General features: G+C 34.7%; 1 protein-coding gene across 2 annotated transcripts; it reads left to right on the top strand.

Annotated features, from left to right (window-relative positions):
* Positions 1–791: 791 nt before the first annotated feature.
* LOC112529216 (transcription initiation factor TFIID subunit 5) lies at positions 792–18,060 on the top strand. 2 transcript variants are annotated; one of them, XM_025140366.1, is made up of 20 exons: positions 792–957; positions 1,629–1,837; positions 3,279–3,360; positions 4,050–4,128; positions 4,227–4,324; positions 4,409–4,465; positions 5,671–5,758; positions 5,877–5,986; positions 8,156–8,263; positions 8,538–8,689; positions 10,076–10,186; positions 10,272–10,341; positions 10,437–10,473; positions 11,221–11,385; positions 11,468–11,544; positions 14,543–14,659; positions 16,647–16,912; positions 17,028–17,123; positions 17,224–17,296; positions 17,763–18,060. In XM_025140366.1, exons 2-20 carry the CDS (start codon positions 1,653–1,655, stop codon positions 17,814–17,816), a joined length of 2,025 nt encoding a protein of 674 aa, XP_024996134.1. In that variant the 5' UTR covers positions 792–957; positions 1,629–1,652; the 3' UTR covers positions 17,817–18,060. The 2 variants fall into 2 exon arrangements, with proteins under 2 accessions (XP_024996134.1, XP_024996133.1); XM_025140365.1 differs by having other exon boundaries at positions 17,221–17,296.
* Positions 18,061–19,201: the final 1,141 nt, after the last annotated feature.

The raw sequence follows: 19,201 nt of genomic DNA, 5'->3' as shown, positions 1-19,201 counted from the left end.
CAATCATTCAAACACAACACAAATGAAATGAACAGTAAAGCCACATAAAGATTCCAATGTAGGAATTGTTTCCAGTTTTCTCAAAAACCAATCAATTGAATCAACAAGAATCCTCAGAAAGCATTTAAAGAAAAATAAGTAGGAATCGATTGAAAACCTCCACAAATTAACAAAATAAACCATAGCTTAACACAATCAGATGACGCATTATCTGACCTTTGAAAACCTCCACAGAAATGGTGTATCGTGCTTGAAAATCACAGAATCGCTTGAAACCTCCACATAATCGCCTAAATCGTGCTTTGATAGGTAAATCGTGACAAAAGCGATAATTTATAAGTCGCTTGAATCGTTGCCTTGGAGACTGAATCGTCATCACTGTAATCATAGAGAGAGCCGGAGGTTGGGCAAAGTTGCATTGGGAAGAGGAGCGTCGTTTGGAGCTTGGAAGCGATAGAGCCAGCCGGATGTGTTAAAAGGTGTTTCTGCATTAGAGGGTAGTAATTTAAATTGAAAATGCATAAAAAAGTTGTACATTTTTAAGACTTTCTACATTAAAGGGTAGTACCTTATGCATGTTAAGGTGTTTTTAAGACTTTAGGCAAATTTGCTTTATAAAATAGTATATATTACACGTAAAGATAATTTAAAACACTTCACACAAAGGTACAAAAACCGAGAAAACAACTAAAGTAGAGGGACCAAAACCGTAGTTTACTCTAACATATAACTGTCTTCGGTTCGGTCCATGGTTCGATTTTGAAAAACCCTGATCCGGGTTTCGAACCTCAACCCTCAATCCCTTCACCAAAAAACACATCAAATCCCCCCCTCCCCCAAGAAAAGTGTTCAATCCGGTCAGGTACCAACACAAATTGAACTTGGCACCGTAAGAAGGAAGATCGTAGCCATTGTCGTCCAGTTTCTTGAGTTCTCTGTTGCACTCTGTGTTTCAAGGTTTCTTCATCCTTTCATCTTCATCATGTTTATCTTTTTCTTATTCTATATGTGTAGTAATTTATTATTGGTCTGTATTTTTTTGTTTAGTTGTTTTGGAAGTCTTAATTTTGACGTGTAATGGTTCATTAGTTGTCCTCACAATCACACCCTCAGGCCAGTGGCCACAATTCCCTTTAAATTCAATTACTTTACAGTTCTTTACTACAAATTCAGACACCAACACACATTCTCATTCGCACCGGAAGAAGGAAGATCGCAAGCATTGTGGTGGCCGCAGTTTGTTATTTTTCCGTCACATTTATCGCGTGTGCGGGTATTTTATAATCACGAATAAAAAATTGGAGCCCTAATTTTAATTGGTTGTAAGCTTTGTGTAGTTCTTTGTAATTTTTAATTTTGATGTGTTATATTTAATCTTAGTTGTTTTTCAAAATTCTAAAATTGTAACATTGTAAAACATTTGATGGATAAGGTATAACCCCAGTTTGCTTTGGCTTTGCCGTTTGTAATTCTAGGTCTACTTACTTTGCAGTGTTCTGCTTTTCAAACTTGGAAAATGATATTCTTTTAGAATCAACTGCTGTTAGTTTTCTGTGTTTATTCAGAGTCTATTTTGATACAAATTTGGTTCTAATTCAGCAATGATGCGTATCTGTCCTATGTTTCAGTAAAGAAACAGAAAGAAGATAGACATGGAAGAAGAAGTGTTAGATAAAGCCGTCTTTATGTATTTGAAGAAAAAGGGATTTACCCAAACTGAACAGATTTTTCAACAAGAACAGCAGAGCAAGAACAAGAACTCCAGCTCATCTATTAATGCTACTGATGTCTCCCTGTCAGACCCAGATCTTGCCAAACAAATCCTCACCTTTTCCCAGTACTTCCTTTACACTCTCTGTACATTGTTCTTTATTATTAATTAGTCTATTTGTTGTTATAATGCATAATCCTAATCCTCTTTTGGAGCTTATGAGGATCTCGTTGATATATTTTTCAGGTTAAATATAAAATTGTTTACTGTTACTCCTTTTCAAATCAAAACGGAATGTTTAGTTGATACATGCATGTTACTTTTTAACTTCCAAAATGATATGGATTTGGAACTTCCTTAAAGAATTACTAACTACAATGGTATTTACTGTCAAAGGTCTTCTTCAGGTCCCCAGCTTGCTTTACTCTCTAGCAGTTACTCACATATACCAAGTATACAAAATGCAATGCTTTTGATGATTTTGCATTAAGATTTGACATTAGAAATTAAATGTAGCTTCTTTCTGGAAACCATGCACTTCTAACTTGTTGGCTTTGAAATGTTCGTGTTGTTCATTATATAATCATATTAGGTGCATTTTCCGGTACTGAAAAGAATAAGTGGTTCTAGAATTAAGTATTGGAATATCATCACAATCACCATCATTATGTCGTGGAACTACATTATTTTATGGAGTTTTTGTTTCTTTTATATTTGTTTTGGTGCTAATGGTTATTTCTAAATCTTAATCTTAACCTCAGGGGGGTTATAATTAAACCTTGATCTATCTATTACTCCATCTGTTTTATAAATGAGCTACATTTCTCATTTCAATGTCAAACCTAGTACTTCCCTAACACAAAAGAAGTGTTGAATTTTGCTGTAAATTTAACTCTAGCATTGTTTGTTGTGAAGTCTTCAATTAGTATCTTTTTCTATAAATGTGTGAAAATCAAATGCACCTGGGATGTACCCTGTTTGACCACCACGGTCTCGTTCTTCTTTTTTAGAACCAAGGGAGTATGCTCTCTTGGAGTTACACTTGTTGACACAAAGTTGTTGTTTCTTTCTTTTATCGTATTTCCAAGTATCACAAATATTGATTTTCTTGCATGGTAGTAGTCTAGAGTTGGGGTTGTAGCTTAAGAGGTTGTGTGTGCATGTGTTCTGGAGATGTTTGTGAGGTTCCACCTTTTTTATCAATGGTTCTGACAATTGAGCCATCTTTGTGTGTATGTGCCACCATAAGGATGTTTGTATGGTACTTGTTTGAGCAGTAACATCCGGTAAGATCCATTATGAGAGATCTATTCTACATTCATTAGTGTAGTAGTTTGAAGACGCTCTTAAATGACAGTTGTGTTGTTTACTAGTTAATTGAGAAAATTTCTTGTTTTCATGCTGATCTTTCTTGATTTCATGAAATGTATTTGTATTTTTGTACTTAATAGTTTTTGAATTATGAAAATGCACAAACCAAGTGCAATTTTTATGCTTGTGCAATGTCTGTGGTTATGTTGATGCCTATCCATGTTGATTTTGTGTCCACTTGGTTCTTGCTTTTCAGGTCAGAAAGTATCCCTGCATTGTACCATGATGGATATAGCAAGTTGAGGTCGTGGACTTATAGCTCGCTAGATTTGTACAAGGTGCCCATATGCTGAACTTAGTATCTTCTTTGGGTTTGTAATTTGATTTCCTCCGAATGAGCTCATTATGTGAGCAAGGTGTTTCATATTTCAAAAAATGAATTACACATTTACTTAAAATTTGAGTCACATGCATGTTGCTTATTATACCTTATTTTAGTGCGTCACTTATTTTACTGTAAACTGTAATTCTATGAATCATACTGGGAGTGATCTTGTGACAATATATTGGTAATGCTTTTTAGCTTGAAAAGTGCTCATGAACTGCAGCACAACTGTTTGATGTGATTCCTTTTATTAGAAAGGATGAGAGTAATTCTTACAATTCCAGGCATGCTGAATTTAACTGGAAACTAACCTATTCTCTTCTTAGATAGGGCTATGATTGATTTCTTAATTTGGAAACTGCTAACAATCAGTATTCCTATTGGTGAAATTAAAATTCAGAAATAAGTCCTTGAATAGTCTTCCTTGGGCAACTGTTTGTGGGTTCTGAACCCCCCTTTTATGTATTTATTGTGAATATATCTGAGCAAAAATCTTTACTAATTGGGGCAGATAGATGCTATTCTTTGGGATACATACTCTTTCTACATTATTCTTGATCTCTCTTTTTTCTTTTTCTTTTCTGTCAGCACTGAAGTTTTATATATTTGTTTTATTCATATTTTAATGTTTTAACAATGCAGCATGAATTGCTTCGTGTTCTCTATCCAGTATTTATCCACTGTTTCATGGATCTTATAGCGAAAGGTCATCTTCAAGAAGGTAGGCATATTATATCTTTGAATGTACAACATAGAGCCAATCATCAGTTTATTTGGGATTCTCATTTTACCTTTGAAAATTGGTGCTTGGATCTTCAGCTCGGACATTTTTTAATAGCTTCCGTGAAGATCATGAAATGATGCATTCACGTGACCTCACAAAATTGGAAGGTGTTCTTTCTCCATCTCATCTGGAGGTAAATTACTGATACCCTAAACCTCTAAACTATGTGAAGTATCTTCACCATGTCCGAATAAACTCTTCTTTCATGAGTATGCAGGAGATGGAGTTTGCTCATTCTCTAAGGCAGAGCAAAGTGAATATAAAGATATGCCAGGTTATCTTTTGATCCTTATATCTGTAAGATGATTTGTTATGTTTTTTCATACCAACATGCCGTGATAGAAATTGGAATTACCTATTAAAAAAGATGAGTTAAAGACACAAAATTGGCCTTCTCTTCATGAAGGAAAATTACTTAATAGCACCTAACGTAGGGTTGCATGGTAAGTGGCTGTATACCAAATCTCTTTGACCCTGTCTCCCTTTCCCTGAGCTCTTTGTTCTTGTGAACTTCCATCACCTGCATCCCAATTCATCACCACTTTTTGCATCTAATTCAGCACTACCCTCTTCTGTTTGTAGAAAGCGACAACTTTCTTACAATGTTCCTCACAATGGTTTAGCTGTATGAGAATTGTACACTGAGCATAAGATATATTATGTGTGTCCATTACAAACTCTGCAGAACAAAAGAGGTAGGACATAAAAGGTCGGTCTATTGAATTGGCTTCTATATGATCTTGGCCATGATAACTTTTCTTCTTGATCCAACTACACTGCAACAAGAGTTGTTTATCTGTCCATCCATGTGCTTCTTTCTTGGTAATGTAAGATAAGTAGATAATAATTATACATTTCTAGATTATTATTAGATTTGTTTATACATGATAAGATTAGGATGTGACATATGGCATAGCTTTAACAGTAGTGGTGTATGGGAGCCAGGAATTAAACAGTCATAGAGCCAATGTAATCTCTGTTTCAATACAAACCTGATGCAGTTCAAGTTTCTGTAATTGATTCTATGTCGTTGTAGTTTATCTGCAAGGTACTGCAATACCTGCATATGCCTATGTGTATACAGTATACTATGTATTATACAAAAGATTGTTCTTGTAAAACTATGTCAGGGAACAGAAGCTTTTCTTTTCACTTTCTTTTTGAATGAACTACGTTACTTTGGGAGACAAATCAAGTCTTTGTATGAGCAAATCTTGTGGTATGTTCTTTGTTTAAAAAACCAGATTTATGAATCATGACATGCAATCATCAGGTAACTGATTCCAACTCCTACTGCTATTACACTGAAACTGCAATTGCCTTATAGTGTCACACTAAATTCATTATGCATGCAAGAATATAAGTTGTTATTGTCAATCAATGGTTTATATGCAAACTTCTTTGGCTGTAGCTTCTTTCTATCAGGGAGCCACACAGAATGGAACACCTTAGCTAGCATTCTCTTTTATTGTTCTGCAGTATTCTTATGAGCTTCTTCTGCAATATCTACACAAGACACAATCAATTACGATGCTTGGCATTATCAATGAGCATATTAACTTCCAAGGTAAGTTCTTATTGCAATGAATGTATTTACTTTTTCACCCATTCTAGAATGTAGGACTTCGTTCTCTGAGGATGTGAATTTGTTCTTTCCCTATTTAGACTTATTGTTGTCTCGACAGTTTCTCCTGGACAGCCTAGCTCAATTTCTGATGATGCTGAAGCCTTTTCACTTGTTGGGAGTGGCCAGGATGCTGCTAACTTAATAAATCAGAAAGAAATACATTGGGGGGTTAGTCAATCTTGCAGTCTGGTTTGCATTTCTGTTCTTCATTCTTTCCATAGAATTTCCACCCTTCTATACATCAACTTGCTATCATGGTGATGTTCATCTCTCAACTCAGACCCCTGACACTGATACTGTGTATACTTGATGATTTTCGTGTCTAGATTCCTCGAGATCCACAACTAGTTGTATTTTTTGTTGCACAAAAGAATTGAAAAATCGTTGAATTGAGATATAATAGAATTTGAATTAAGATATACATATATGCAATAAGTAATATACTGAATCATGAATTTCATTTAATCTAGATCAAATCTATTATTAATTTGCTTAAGTACATACATCTAGATTGGCAATGTAGAATAATTGCTAAAAGATATCAACTAAAGTAAGATGCATATGTGTCGCTGCCTTCAGACGATCTTTATCTTTCTGGAAGTTACTATGCTGGTGAGCGGAAAATTTGATTTCCTGATACTATCGAAAAGGCACTTGCCATTTTGCCTTAGTCCTTATCTCACAGAATCACAATGCTTGATTATTTTCTAAATATCGTGTGTTCAAGGGGAATGGTGTAGAAACCAGAAGCATATAAGTTTAAGGGGCTGTTTTTTTTTCTTTCTATTAAGACCTATCTGGAATAAGCTTGCTGAATGTGGACAAGAGATACATGGTGGCTTTATCCAGTTCAGCCATTTCTAGCCATTTGTTAGTATTTAAGCCATTAACAAACACTGGTTAATGGCTGAGCGAATAAGCCATTAAGCTCATTGGCTTTTAGTTTACTTTTTAATGGGACAGAACTTACTAGAACTTGCCAGTAGGCCTTTGATTGACCATGTTGAATCTGATTACAGAACTTAACCAGAGATTTAATGGAAGATGTGAATGATACTCTGTTGGAGGCGACAGGGTTTAAATAGTTACACAAGATAATCCTAAGTTTAGTAGAAACCTAAGTCAAACTAGGGCAAAGTAACCTCAGCTTGCTGGAAATAAGAAACATAAACTTAAATAAGCTATCATAGGACTCCTAAAATTCTTAAAGACACGATTTTCAAAAAACTAGGAACTGTGTGAATATAATGAAATAAAACTGACTATAGTAGGACTTCAACTATTATGACTTCCTGACCTGATATGTATTATCCTCTCTACTTGCAAATAACTTTTTTTTTTTGTGTTAGAAACCTGATAAAACATTACGATAGATAGAATATTTGAACGTATCAGCAACATCACAAGTTCTCAACAAGGTCAGGCTTGTCAACAATTTTGTGAATGGTTTCATAGGAAGCACATCTTCTGATTCAGTTCACTCTAGGCCCCTGCAATATACCTTTCTTTGTGCCGAGAAACATGTAAGTGTTAGTTTTTGTACAAGGGGATGTAGATTGCTAGAATCCATGAGTTGGATTTGAATCTACAAGGTTAGATCAAATTACGAAATGTAATCTGGGAGAGTTGAAGATGATACTAAATGAACCATCTCAAGGAAAAAGAGGTAGATTATGATAACAGATGGCCTTTAAACAAGGGCGAGTCCTTGGAGGCTTGGACTAGATATAAACAAATATAATCATCTCTAATAATAATTCCGAGGCTAACAAACTCTGATTTTATGTCTTTGAAGTTCAAATTAAGCAAAATAAAAATAACCCAAGTAAATACCCTCGGTTTTGCCAGTTCGATGGTTTTCTGCTTCTTAGGCTAAAGTAAAAAAATAAATACATCAAATTCATTTCCATCATACTTCTAAATGAAAATGGCTTCCAGCGTGCTATGCACACATATAGCATAGCTTAAAGTGAATACTAATAGGCAGACATAAGAAACAACAATTCAATTGGCTGGATTTATTGGAGTTCCATTCATTTGTATGGCAAAAGCTTAGTATATACCTCTAAAATTTTAGTGCTCTTTAGGCAGGAGATTGTTCTTGGAACTTATGGTCGACAGAGATTTCCATAATTGACTAGAATTTTCACAGGAAATAAGAAAGATAACATGGTTGTCACAGACAATTGTTGCCCAAAGTTTTGCTCTTTAAATTGGCCTTTTTTTGTAACTATTCAATAATGTTATCTTTGAGCATGTAATAGAATAGAATTATGATTATTGATCTTGTGGTTTCTAGCTTTTAAGGATATTGTTTTGACCATAAAAGTTGTACAGTTGCTCGAAGATTCGTTAGAAGAGCGGCTTGATAAAGCAGGGGGGTTGCTCTCGGATTCAGAGAAGACAGAAGGAGATGCCAAGGAAGGGGATTTGGATGAGAACAAGGTAACCTTGTATGATGTGCCTTCTGTGAAGTTCACTTTCTACTTTCTAGTAATTTTATCTTAATCTACCTATTAATGATGTTGAACCAGTTTTTCCCCCTTATGGTTTATTTTCACTGTTCATGATGCATCTCTATAATCACTTCTGGGCAGGAGCTTGAAAATCTGCTTGCATGCTAGCATATATTTATTTTTCTTTTTCTTCTTTAGTTTTTTAAACTACAAATGAGCACTTTAAGCATCTACGGCTCTTTTGGACTGTGTTTATTGTTCAGAAAAAATCAACAGAGGGTGGAAAGCAAGGTGGCCCACTCAAGAAGTTAAAGAAGGACAAGGTTGCTGGTGCAGCAGGGAAAGGTGCTCGAGGTGAGGGTGAGAAGGCATCTGCAGCACCACGTGTCAAACCTGAGCTTACTTTGCCGACAATGTATGCTGCAACTTTTTCCTTCCGTAGATGCATATATGAGTACATACTTTTTTCTTTTGTAGATGCATATACGAGTGATCTTTGAATGAAAACCACCTTTTCAGATATTCAATGAGGTCGAGAACTGAATTTTGTTATCAATTTTTTCTTCCTTAACCAAATATTTGTAATTATTATATGTTCCTTTTTATTGTTGTATTCCACTTATAAGCATCTGTGCTAACAAGTGCGGTAATTATGTCACAAGCACTTTAGTTAAGTTTCTCACAAATATACTCTAGCAATACATGTGTTGTGGTTAGTACAAGCACAGAAGTTGCAGGATTTTTATCAGTTTTTCCACAAGGCCACAAATTTAGTTGTTCTATTGTGTTCAGAAAATTGTAGGCCATTCGATCTTTTGCCACTATGAGGTAGTCAACTTAGCAGGGAAACTTTAACTGAGAGAAGTTGTCTAAATTTTACAAACATGAAAAGGCAGAACAACTAATACATGAAAAGTTGAGGAGAGTGGACAACATGTACAGTTGTCATACCTTGATCAGCACGATAAAGAGCAAAGTGTTGGAGGCCACTGAAATCATAAAAGGATTTACTCTATATACCGTGTAGGCGTGTACACACCAGACCTATAAAAACAAATCACTTTGTTGAGGACAGCAGCTTGGAAATGGATGAATAGTGGTATCATTAGATATTTTGTGACATACAACCGTAAGAAATGTTAGGATCCGAAACTTAGAACTTCTAATAGGTTCAGTATGATGTAACACAAAGAACTAATTTCCAGTACCCAGCTAGCTAAAATTTCAGCTGGAAATTAGGCATAGTTTGCAGCATTGACAATAGATGGTTTTGGAAACATGTAAACCTGGTTTCTTGGGCTGCTTTTTAGATCAAGATAAGCTAGGAACATCTCTTTGCGTAGATTTTTAAGGTGTTTGGAGTACTGGATTAATACTATTTATTGCTTCCTTGTAGAGTTATGGGTTTGGACCTCTTGAAGTGTTGCCCCTTGTTAAAGACTTGAAAAGCAAGGATGTCTTTGCTTGGCTTGCACTTATTGATATTAAAATATAATATAGCATAATTTAGGGACCAGAGATTGCCTCCTATGAGAACCGTTCTTCCTCATTCCTCCTTTGTGAAGCTTATCTAAAAGATTTAAGAATTTGTCTTGTGCTCCTTCAGTTTACAATAAGAAATTACATTGCAGATGAGGCCTATATTTGGAATTTTGGTTTGGCTTCCCTGGGACAGATTCAGTGGAAAATATATAGCTTGATGTTATGATCTTTTTTCTCCCCTGTATTTTTGTTATGTGTCAGATTGCTTAGTAATTACTTTTTATTCTTTTTTGTTTATCTATTTTTATTTTTATCTCAGACCAACAGATGTTGAACATTCTATTCTGGAAGACCTTCGAAATCGTGTACAATTGAGCAATTCGACACTTCCGTCAGTTAGTTTCTATACATTCATTAACACACATAATGGGTATCCTCTTGCAAACTTTCATCTTTCACCAAGTACTTTGGTAAGTTTTGTACTGCAGTGTTTGATTTCTGTCAACTTGCTTCAGATTAAATTGTTCATCAATATCCCATGATGGATCATTGGTTGCTGGAGGATTCTCAGATTCATCGTTGAAGGTTTTTTTCTTGCTAAATGTTATTTCCTGATGCATATGCAGTTTATACACACACACATATATTCCTGATCTGTAAATTTAACTCTTGTCTGCCAGGTGTGGGACATGGCAAAACTTGGGCGTATGGGCAGTTGTAAGTCATCCAACTTGTTTCCTTTCTTTAATGGTGAAAATTCACTTTTTAGACAGCAATATTTGTCCATCTTCTCAACAGTCTTGCACAACATTATACTTTTTTTTTTTTTATCGATGAGGGTATAGTCATTCTGTGAACTAGATGCAAATTGTTGAAAGTGAACACAGTGACAGAAACTTATGTTGTACTCTGGGTTCAAGGAAATTTCATAAATATATCTCATGTATTAACTTTCTTATCGTGAGCTCCAAGTCAGACTTTTCTATCTCCTGATGATGAGATGAAAATATTGGTTTCCTGTGCTATCTAACTAGAGCTCCAGGTCAAACTTTTCTGCTTGAAAGTTTGGTGTGGGGGGTGTACACAGACCTTTCCTCTAGCCCAGCGATTGAGGGGCTAATTAGGGGAAGATCCTGGCTTGCGAAAAAGTTTTGGTTTGGTATGCCACATGGTGTGGAAGTTCGGATTCAATCAATCTGAGAACTAAGTGCAAGGCAAATCACGTGAAATGTGAACCACTGGAATGTAGGGTCGCATTTTATGTAGTATGAACAATGGAGGGTATACTAATAGAGATGATGCAAATTGAGGATAGCTGTATGTTTGAAAGCTGATTACTAGTTATCCATCTAATGTATTATCAAATTACCCAATCCTTATTTTGAAAATTTGAAAAAATAAAGAAGACCATCTTTTGATGTATGACATTAAAAAATATGGGGTGTTAAAACTTGCTGGTGTCAGCTATGTTGCAGGGTGAAAATGATTCGGCTCCCAATGAGAACACACTTGGATCAAATGGTGGAAAAAGATCTTACACTTTGTATCAGGGTCATTCTGGACCTGTTTATTCAGCCTCATTTAGTCCTTTGGGGGATTTTCTTCTATCATCATCATCAGATTCAACAAGTATGATATTTGAACATGGTTGCATCTTCTATTTGTTTCAGTATATGGAAATACAGACTGATTGGCTTATGATCTACTGCAGTTCGACTATGGAGCACAAAGTTCAATGCAAACATCGTCTGCTACAAGGGCCACAACTACCCTGTATGGGATGTTCAGGTACAAAGCATAAATCCTTGGCTAACCTTTGTATACTATGTCTTTTACATTAGTAATTGGTACTAGAAGCTTGGACCTCTTTGAAAAATTATTTCTGAACGAGATGAAGAAGTAAATACTTCAAGCAAAAGAAGATTACCAATTTTATTTATTTATTATTTATTAATTTATTGAAGTTCCAAGGATCTAAAGCCCAATTGTATGAAATCTATCTCGAAATGACTTCAAAGATGTAGATGCACTGTTTCCTGCATATATGAATTTTGGAAGACATGTGAATAAAATATACTTAAGAGAGTCACTGGAGGTTAGACATGTGGATAACTGGAGGTTAAGTGTTGAATCTTACAAAGAAACTCTTATTTGGCAAATGGAAAATGTTGGCTGTATTTATAAGAGTCAAAGGTGTCTATTTGTGAAGTTATAACTTTTGGAGCAGTCACCTTTGAATTTTTCATCATTGTAATAATAGCAAAGTACTATCGGTATATAAGTAAAATTGTGTTGACAAATCTGTTCTTTTTCCATTTTCAGTTAGATGCAGTTATACTTAAGTTGTATCTGCATTCTTAACATGATATTATCTTTACTAGCATCTTTAATAGAGTATGCTACAATCACATAAATGTCACCCTGCACCCATAGATACCCATTTTTATTTAGGTTCTTCTTATCCTCTTCAGTTGGACATGGCTTGGTAAGAGATTCAATTAGCATTTAATGCATGCAGATATTTTAACATCTGACTTTTTGATTATCTTAGAACTTCTCTTGTTTTTTCTGAAGCTCATGATTTGGATTAGGTCTAAACCCACTCAACTTACCAATGACAAAATGCCAAGGCTTGTTTGCACAACTTTTTATGCATTAAAGTGGTAATTAACTAAGCATACGCAGGTTGTTCTGTTGGTTCATCGACCAACAAAGAGTTATTAGGAGCCCCATAGAATTGTTCAAATTTCTTTACGTCTTATCAACAAGCTGCTTCATTATATTCTGGAAGTGGAGCAACTGCTGAATCCCACACACTATGTTTTATCAACATCCTTATGACAAACACATTAACAAGATGAAGTTGTGAGATTATGCTGAACAAAATCTCCATCTTTTCACATCATATCTGTTCCTAAAGTTGATGTCTGCTTGGGCCAATGTCCATTTCAAATGCTGTTCCTAGAGGGTGCGTTTGGTCACTGAATAGGACAGAACGAGATCACTGTTCCACGTTTGGTAAGAATTTTATGTGGGACAAAGTGGAACAGGCGTGTTCCACCCCCACCCCCACCCCATGAATCAAGGTGGAACAGCCCTATATTTTACAAATGTACCCTCAAAATAAAACCTAATTCTCTTTCAAAACATCAAATACGTCCCCCTCTTTACATTTTATCCATTCTTTAAATTTTATTTATTGTATTTTATTCTCTTTAACTTCCACTTTATTGTCCTCAAAATATTATTTTTATGCGTTTCCTGCATTTTGGTTAATTTATGTAATTTATAAAATATTAATAATAAAAAAATAATACAGAAAAAGTATAATAAAAATTGGATATTAATAAACTTCATATTTTGGTGTCACTTTAATCGTCTTGACGAAAACTTTTTAATGATATATTTTGTTATAAAAATATTTATTTTATTATAAATTAATAAATTACATAAATTCATCAAAATATAGAAAAGATATAAACAACTCATTAGGAGTAAATTGGTCATTTTACCAGTCCTGTTTTACCAAATGCTGAAACACTGTCCTGGCCTGTCCGGGTACCAAATGCACCCAAAATGTATTTTTAGTCTCACTAGTAACATCTGTGGTAGGAGCAAACATGAATCACTGAAATTTATCACCATGCAAAACATTATTTTGTAATACACGTTTATCAACTTTGTTACTTTCGAACCAATGTCTTCTTTGAAATGGTCATTGCATTCAAACATATGGAATGTCATTTAGTGGTTATGTAAAATATAATGAAGATTGCACGAGGCCTATATAAAGACTATTTTCCTTTTACATTCTTTTATAATTAGTTTCTCAAATAAATTTATTAAATAGAAAATGACTAAATAAATAATTAAATGATTGTATGTGTCATTATTTCAATATTAGATGCGAGACTCGCATCTTAGTTTTTTAAGCCGTGTACAAGTGATACCAAATTAAAAGATTTTGTTTGACATATTTCAAACATAAAAAGTTCTTTCCCTCTTTTCATTTTATTTGCTTATGCAAGAGCTTTGCTTGAAGCTTATGTTTCGAAACTAAAACAAAATCTGATTTCGTTTTTTGATGGTTGCTTCTAGTGTAACTACCAGGGGTTACAAATTATGGTGGAAGCTTTAGGAATATCAGTTTACCACTATGAGTTTTGAAATTACAGAGGGGATCCTTTCTATTTTAGGGAGGCATCTATTGTGGTACATTGGAAACTATATCTACTAGCTGCCAGTCTCATGTTATATCTCTTGAAGCTCAACTTATCTTAATTAAGGGTTAAATTACTCTAGCCAGGATGAGTGGAATTTCAATATGTTAAAGTGATGTACGGTGTGTTTATATATTGAAGTAAAATGTGGTGCAGAAAGGTGATGAAGTACTAGGAAACGAAGCTTAGGTTTCTTCATTGATTTTCATGATTTTATGATGATTAGCCATGGAACTAAGCTGGATACATATATATACTTGTTTCTTTTGGTGTTATTTTATTATACACTCCTTAAATTAAGTGTCCACTTTGAGTTTGCTGATATGTTCAGCTACTTACTTTCCATGCAAATGATAAACTTGTGGCATAACTTTTGGTTAAACAATACCTAATTAAGATGGACCTAGAATCACCTAAATGCGTCCAGAATCTAAGGGAGCACTGGATAACTTTTGTTTAAAAAGACAGGAATATTTGTTAACATAAGATTCACAATTTTCTTGTCTATTCCGTTTATTTTCTAATTTTTTAATCAATGCTTCTATCTTGTAAAATTGCGTATGCAGTTTAGTCCATTTGGACATTATTTTGCAAGCGCATCTCATGACAGAACCGTGAGGATTTGGTCAATGGATAGAATACAGCCTCTAAGGATACTGGCAGGACACCTCTCTGATGTTGATGTGAGTGATTCTATTTCTCTAAGGATTACATTAGTGCATCATATTTTTTATGCAGCTGTTAATGAAACTCATGAAGCATACATATGGCTAAAATACAGGATATGCTAGCAGCTGCTGTTTATCTTTCTGTCATTTTGTTCATGTCATTACTTTTGTGACAAAAGAGATTCCCTCCATCCCATGAAAACTGCAATACTGTCCCTTTTTGGATTCCCCACGAAAATTGCAATTTTTGCTTTTTATGATAGATTCCAAGTTAAATTACATATGGCCTCTTATACTTATCTATCTAAATTAATGGTATTGATTTTTGGTCTTATACATAATAAAAATACAAACCATAATACAAACGAGACTTCAATTACTCTGGTTAATCTAGAATAGAACCTGGAATCTATAGAATTGTAGAAGTGAAGATTAGTTTTTTAATTTCTTCATGCTTGTTCCAAGTTCGAAGCTCCTTTTCAGGGAGAGCTAATGCTTGTTGGGTATTTTGGTTTGACACTGCTTCACACCCAAAAAGAAGGAATTGGCCAAATTCGCTAATTTTTTTTATGGACGAATAATTGATGGAATTCCAAATGGAGCTGGTCTTATGAGCTATTCTTCTCTATTTGTAATCCAATAACCAACTCAACCAGTTTTCTCGAAGCTTCTTGTTCATATCTCTCATCCAATTCAAATGGAATCTTTCAACTAAAGCACAAGATCCTCATCTTGTCTTTGTTGAAGGTTACTTCAGATGTTTTGACAAATTGTTAAACAATTACATTAAACTTTGTGTGCCAAGTCAAATGTTGCAATTTTCATGGGCTGCATGAAGTAGAATATTTCATGGCCAAACAAGTCACTTTTCATATACATGAAATGGGCATATTATTTTTACTTCCAGATTGGTGTCCATTTTGAATAGTTGACATAGTATTCTTGTTTTCTTTCAAATCTAACCAAGTCTATATTGATTTAAATCCTAGGAAGGACTTGTTTGTTGGGGATAATAAGTTTCAGTTGAAGATTTGTAATCCGAAATATAGATGACTTAAGATGCCATATAAACAAGTAACTTTCTTGTGAAATCTATGTTGGATTGATGCTTATACGGATGCTATACCAAAATGAATATAAAACAAGATGAAATGGATTTGAGGCGATCCAGTCTAGCCCATCCCTCCTGACACTGTTTGAAAATTGGGTCAAGTGTTGATTTGATATCTAGTCCTTAAATTAAATTGATCTCCAGTTTGAACGAAATAATAAACAACATATGAAGGCATATGATGGCCATCATAGCTATTACTTCAGCTCCAAAATCTTTTGGGTCATTAGATCTGGGGAATGCTTTCTAGCTTGAACATAATAAATTTTTAGATGATGAGTATCCCATAATCTCATTATACAGTTACCTTTTATGTGTCAAATAGATGCTTATATGGATGCTACCAAAATGAAAATAAAACAGAGCGTTCACAGCTTTAAGGTGGCAAGAACTAGGCAATCTCTATGTAATTAACCTTAAATTTTGAAAATGCAGTCGAGCTTTGCTTTGATTGGTACCTCTTCAATCAAATAGATCACCTGGTTTGGACCAAATAGTAATCAATTCTAGCTTATGTGATAGGAGTGACAGCTGTTACTTCAGCTCCAAATCTTTATTGGGTAGTTGATGCTTTCTTGCTAGAACATAATATCACTAACAAAAACGAAGTTTCCATTGGCTTTGTTGCTAAAGAGGATTTGATGTTTCGTTACATCATAGTCTTGAGAGATTACTTTTTAAGCACCACGAGTATAAAGAAATGTTAAGCCGTAATCCGTATATGTAAAGTACTTGCAGGATGTGCGTCATTGGATGGTAAATCACGAGACAGTTGTGATCTAAAAGCTACACTTGTAATACTTATGACCTCACACCTGTATTCAGCAGTGCATCATTCTTCTAGTTATGGTTATCTTTGAAAATAGTTTTGAAGTGGACCCTTTTTGGCAGTGTGTACAATGGCATATGAACTGCAATTACATCGCAACTGGATCCAGTGACAAGACTGTTCGGTTGTGGGATGTGCAAAGTGGGGAATGCATTCGGATTTTCATTGGTCATAGGAGTATGATCTTATCCTTGGCGATGTCACCTGATGGTCGATACATGGCTTCTGGTGATGAAGATGGAACTATAATGATGTGGGATGTTTCTAATGGACGTTGTGTCACTCCTCTCGTGGGCCACACGTCCTGTGTTTGGTCCCTTGCTTTCAGGTAAAGTTTCTCTTGACCTCCTTCTGTTTCATCTTGAGATTGATGCTATTCATACTATTCAAGACAGGGTTAAGATTTCTTAACACCCCATCATAGTTCTAACCTAATTTTGCAGTTGTGAGGGATCACTTCTTGCATCTGGTTCGGCTGATTCAACTGTCAAATTATGGGATGTTAATACAAGTGCAAAAATGCCAAAATCTGAAGAAACGTAAGTTTTCACAACTATTGATCCTTTTTCTTTGCTAGTGTAAATTCTAACAGTTTATAGACACTTAATGTATCCGTTCTCTCCTTTGATTCCTTAGTAGAAGTGGAAATACAAATCGGCTCAGATCACTGAAGACTCTGCCTACCAAGTCCACCCCAGTTTATGCTTTAAGGGTAAACACATCATACTCTGGTCATCTTTTATATGCCAACTCCCTACCTCAGAACTTAAAATTTTGTAATGTCGACTCTTTTGTCCATGATGTTGATTCCCTCTGTGTAGTTTCTCAAAGTTTAGCATATATCAGTTTTTTAGCGTAGAGGTCAAATTTTAGCTTTTCCCCATATCTACCTTTTCATATTTTAGCTTAGCCGTATTTCTCTCTTTCACACACTTCTCACTAGCCAGGGTCTTCACAGAAACAACCGCTCTACTCTTAAAGGTAGAGGTCAGGTCCCCCCCCCCCCCCTTGAACCCATCTTCAAGTGGGATGCAATTTGGTCCATTTAACTCTTTTTGTCGGTCTTCATCAAGAAAACTAAAACTAGATGGACTCAAAGTTGCAATTTTTACGAGATGAAGGGAATAAATGGATTTCTTTGAAGGTGTTAATATATACTTATTTTCCTTTTTTAACAGTTTTCGCGAAGAAATCTCCTTTTTGCTGCTGGGGCTCTTTCGACAAATGTGTAAAGGGGCATCGTAACAGGTGTGTTTTGGTTCTTAATGTACCGTTTAACTTATTTTTAGCTTGTAGTTCAGTAGACCTTAACAGTACAAGCAAAATAGGAGCGAAGTGTTAAAAGTAGCAACTATGTTGAAATCACGAGTAGTCAAACTATGTCGTATAGAAGCTGTTTAAGGTTATTTAGGCAGGGGACTTGCTGCAACTACTACTGAAAGTGAATTAGAATGATCTTGTTTCACTTTTCTGGTATATTGTCATCAAGAAATCTTTGATTGGATGTGTTGTATTCGTTCATGGCTATCCAAGTAATCTTTGATGCAAACATAAACCTCGATCGATTCCAGTGTAAATTTGTCTTCTGTATAGTAAACATCGCCATCAGCCGGCCAACTCCACCAGTCCTATGATCATCATGGGGATGCAACTTGCGCATGCATCCCAAACGGCAAAGGGTGGTGCAATGGCTCGAATCTGGGCACCTCACGTATATGGATTACACCTATACTTTTACCGTTTCGACATATCAAGAGGGATGTTTCGAAATCATCATGCCACCAAAAGGAAAAGCACATTCCAAAACTACAATGTTAGCATGTACGGTTTGGAGAGAAGTGGATATTGGCCTTTTTTTCCATCATGCCAAAATATCAAGGTTTTATGCATCATCAATTAACGACATAAAACCAACAACGTTAAAATCAATGTTAAATATTACTCTTACGGGACGTTTACCTAAATGCTTATCCGGTAAGTGCTTAACGTTAGGAGTTAACACTATAATTTTATTTTATTGGGCAAGATTGTAGTACATCAAAGGGAAAATTGCATCAAAATGGAACTAACTTTCACCTAATTTCTATTTTGGGGAACGAACTTTCAAAATCGTCATTTTGAGAAACCAACTATTCCTATTTTAGGGAATTATTTTTCAAAATCGTCATTTTGGAGAACCAATTTGCACCTGATTCTTATTTTGGTGAACTAACTTGCAAAATAATTATAGAAAAATAACTAAAATTCGTTTTTTTTTTCAAAAATTAATGCAATAAAATCTATTTTTCATTTCAAATATGTTTTTTTTAATTCTATCAAATTGAACATTTAAAAAAAATCCAAATTACTATAATAAAAATTGTTTTTTACTAATGTAAAAAAATCAATTTAATAGAAAAAATTAATTGATGCAATTGGTTAGATATAAAAATCTTGAATGTGATATTTAATATTTATTTTTTATTGCATCAATTAATTTTTTTCTATTAAATTGATTTTTATTGCATTAGTAAAAAACAATTTTTATTGTAACTCACCTCCCAACTCACACAGTTTGCCTTATCACCTAATCAATCTCAATTAAATTATAATTACACCAAAATTTGATTGGTAACAC

This window comes from Cynara cardunculus (assembly GCF_001531365.2).
Source record: "Cynara cardunculus var. scolymus isolate 2C chromosome LG 16, CcrdV1, whole genome shotgun sequence".
NCBI lineage: Eukaryota > Viridiplantae > Streptophyta > Magnoliopsida > Asterales > Asteraceae > Cynara > Cynara cardunculus.
This window is presented reverse-complemented; position numbering and strand designations above follow the sequence as displayed.

Excerpts from the sequence above, each read along its gene's own strand:
- LOC112529216 (XM_025140365.1), top strand. The coding sequence starts at position 1,653 with ATGGAAGAAGAAGTGTTAGATAAAGCCGTCTTTATGTATTTGAAGAAA. Across the intron at positions 4,325-4,408 it reads TTTCTCCATCTCATCTGGAG|GAGATGGAGTTTGCTCATTC; the intron begins GTAAATTACTGA and ends ATGAGTATGCAG. Across the intron at positions 17,124-17,220 it reads ATGCCAAAATCTGAAGAAAC|TAGAAGTGGAAATACAAATC; the intron begins GTAAGTTTTCAC and ends TTGATTCCTTAG.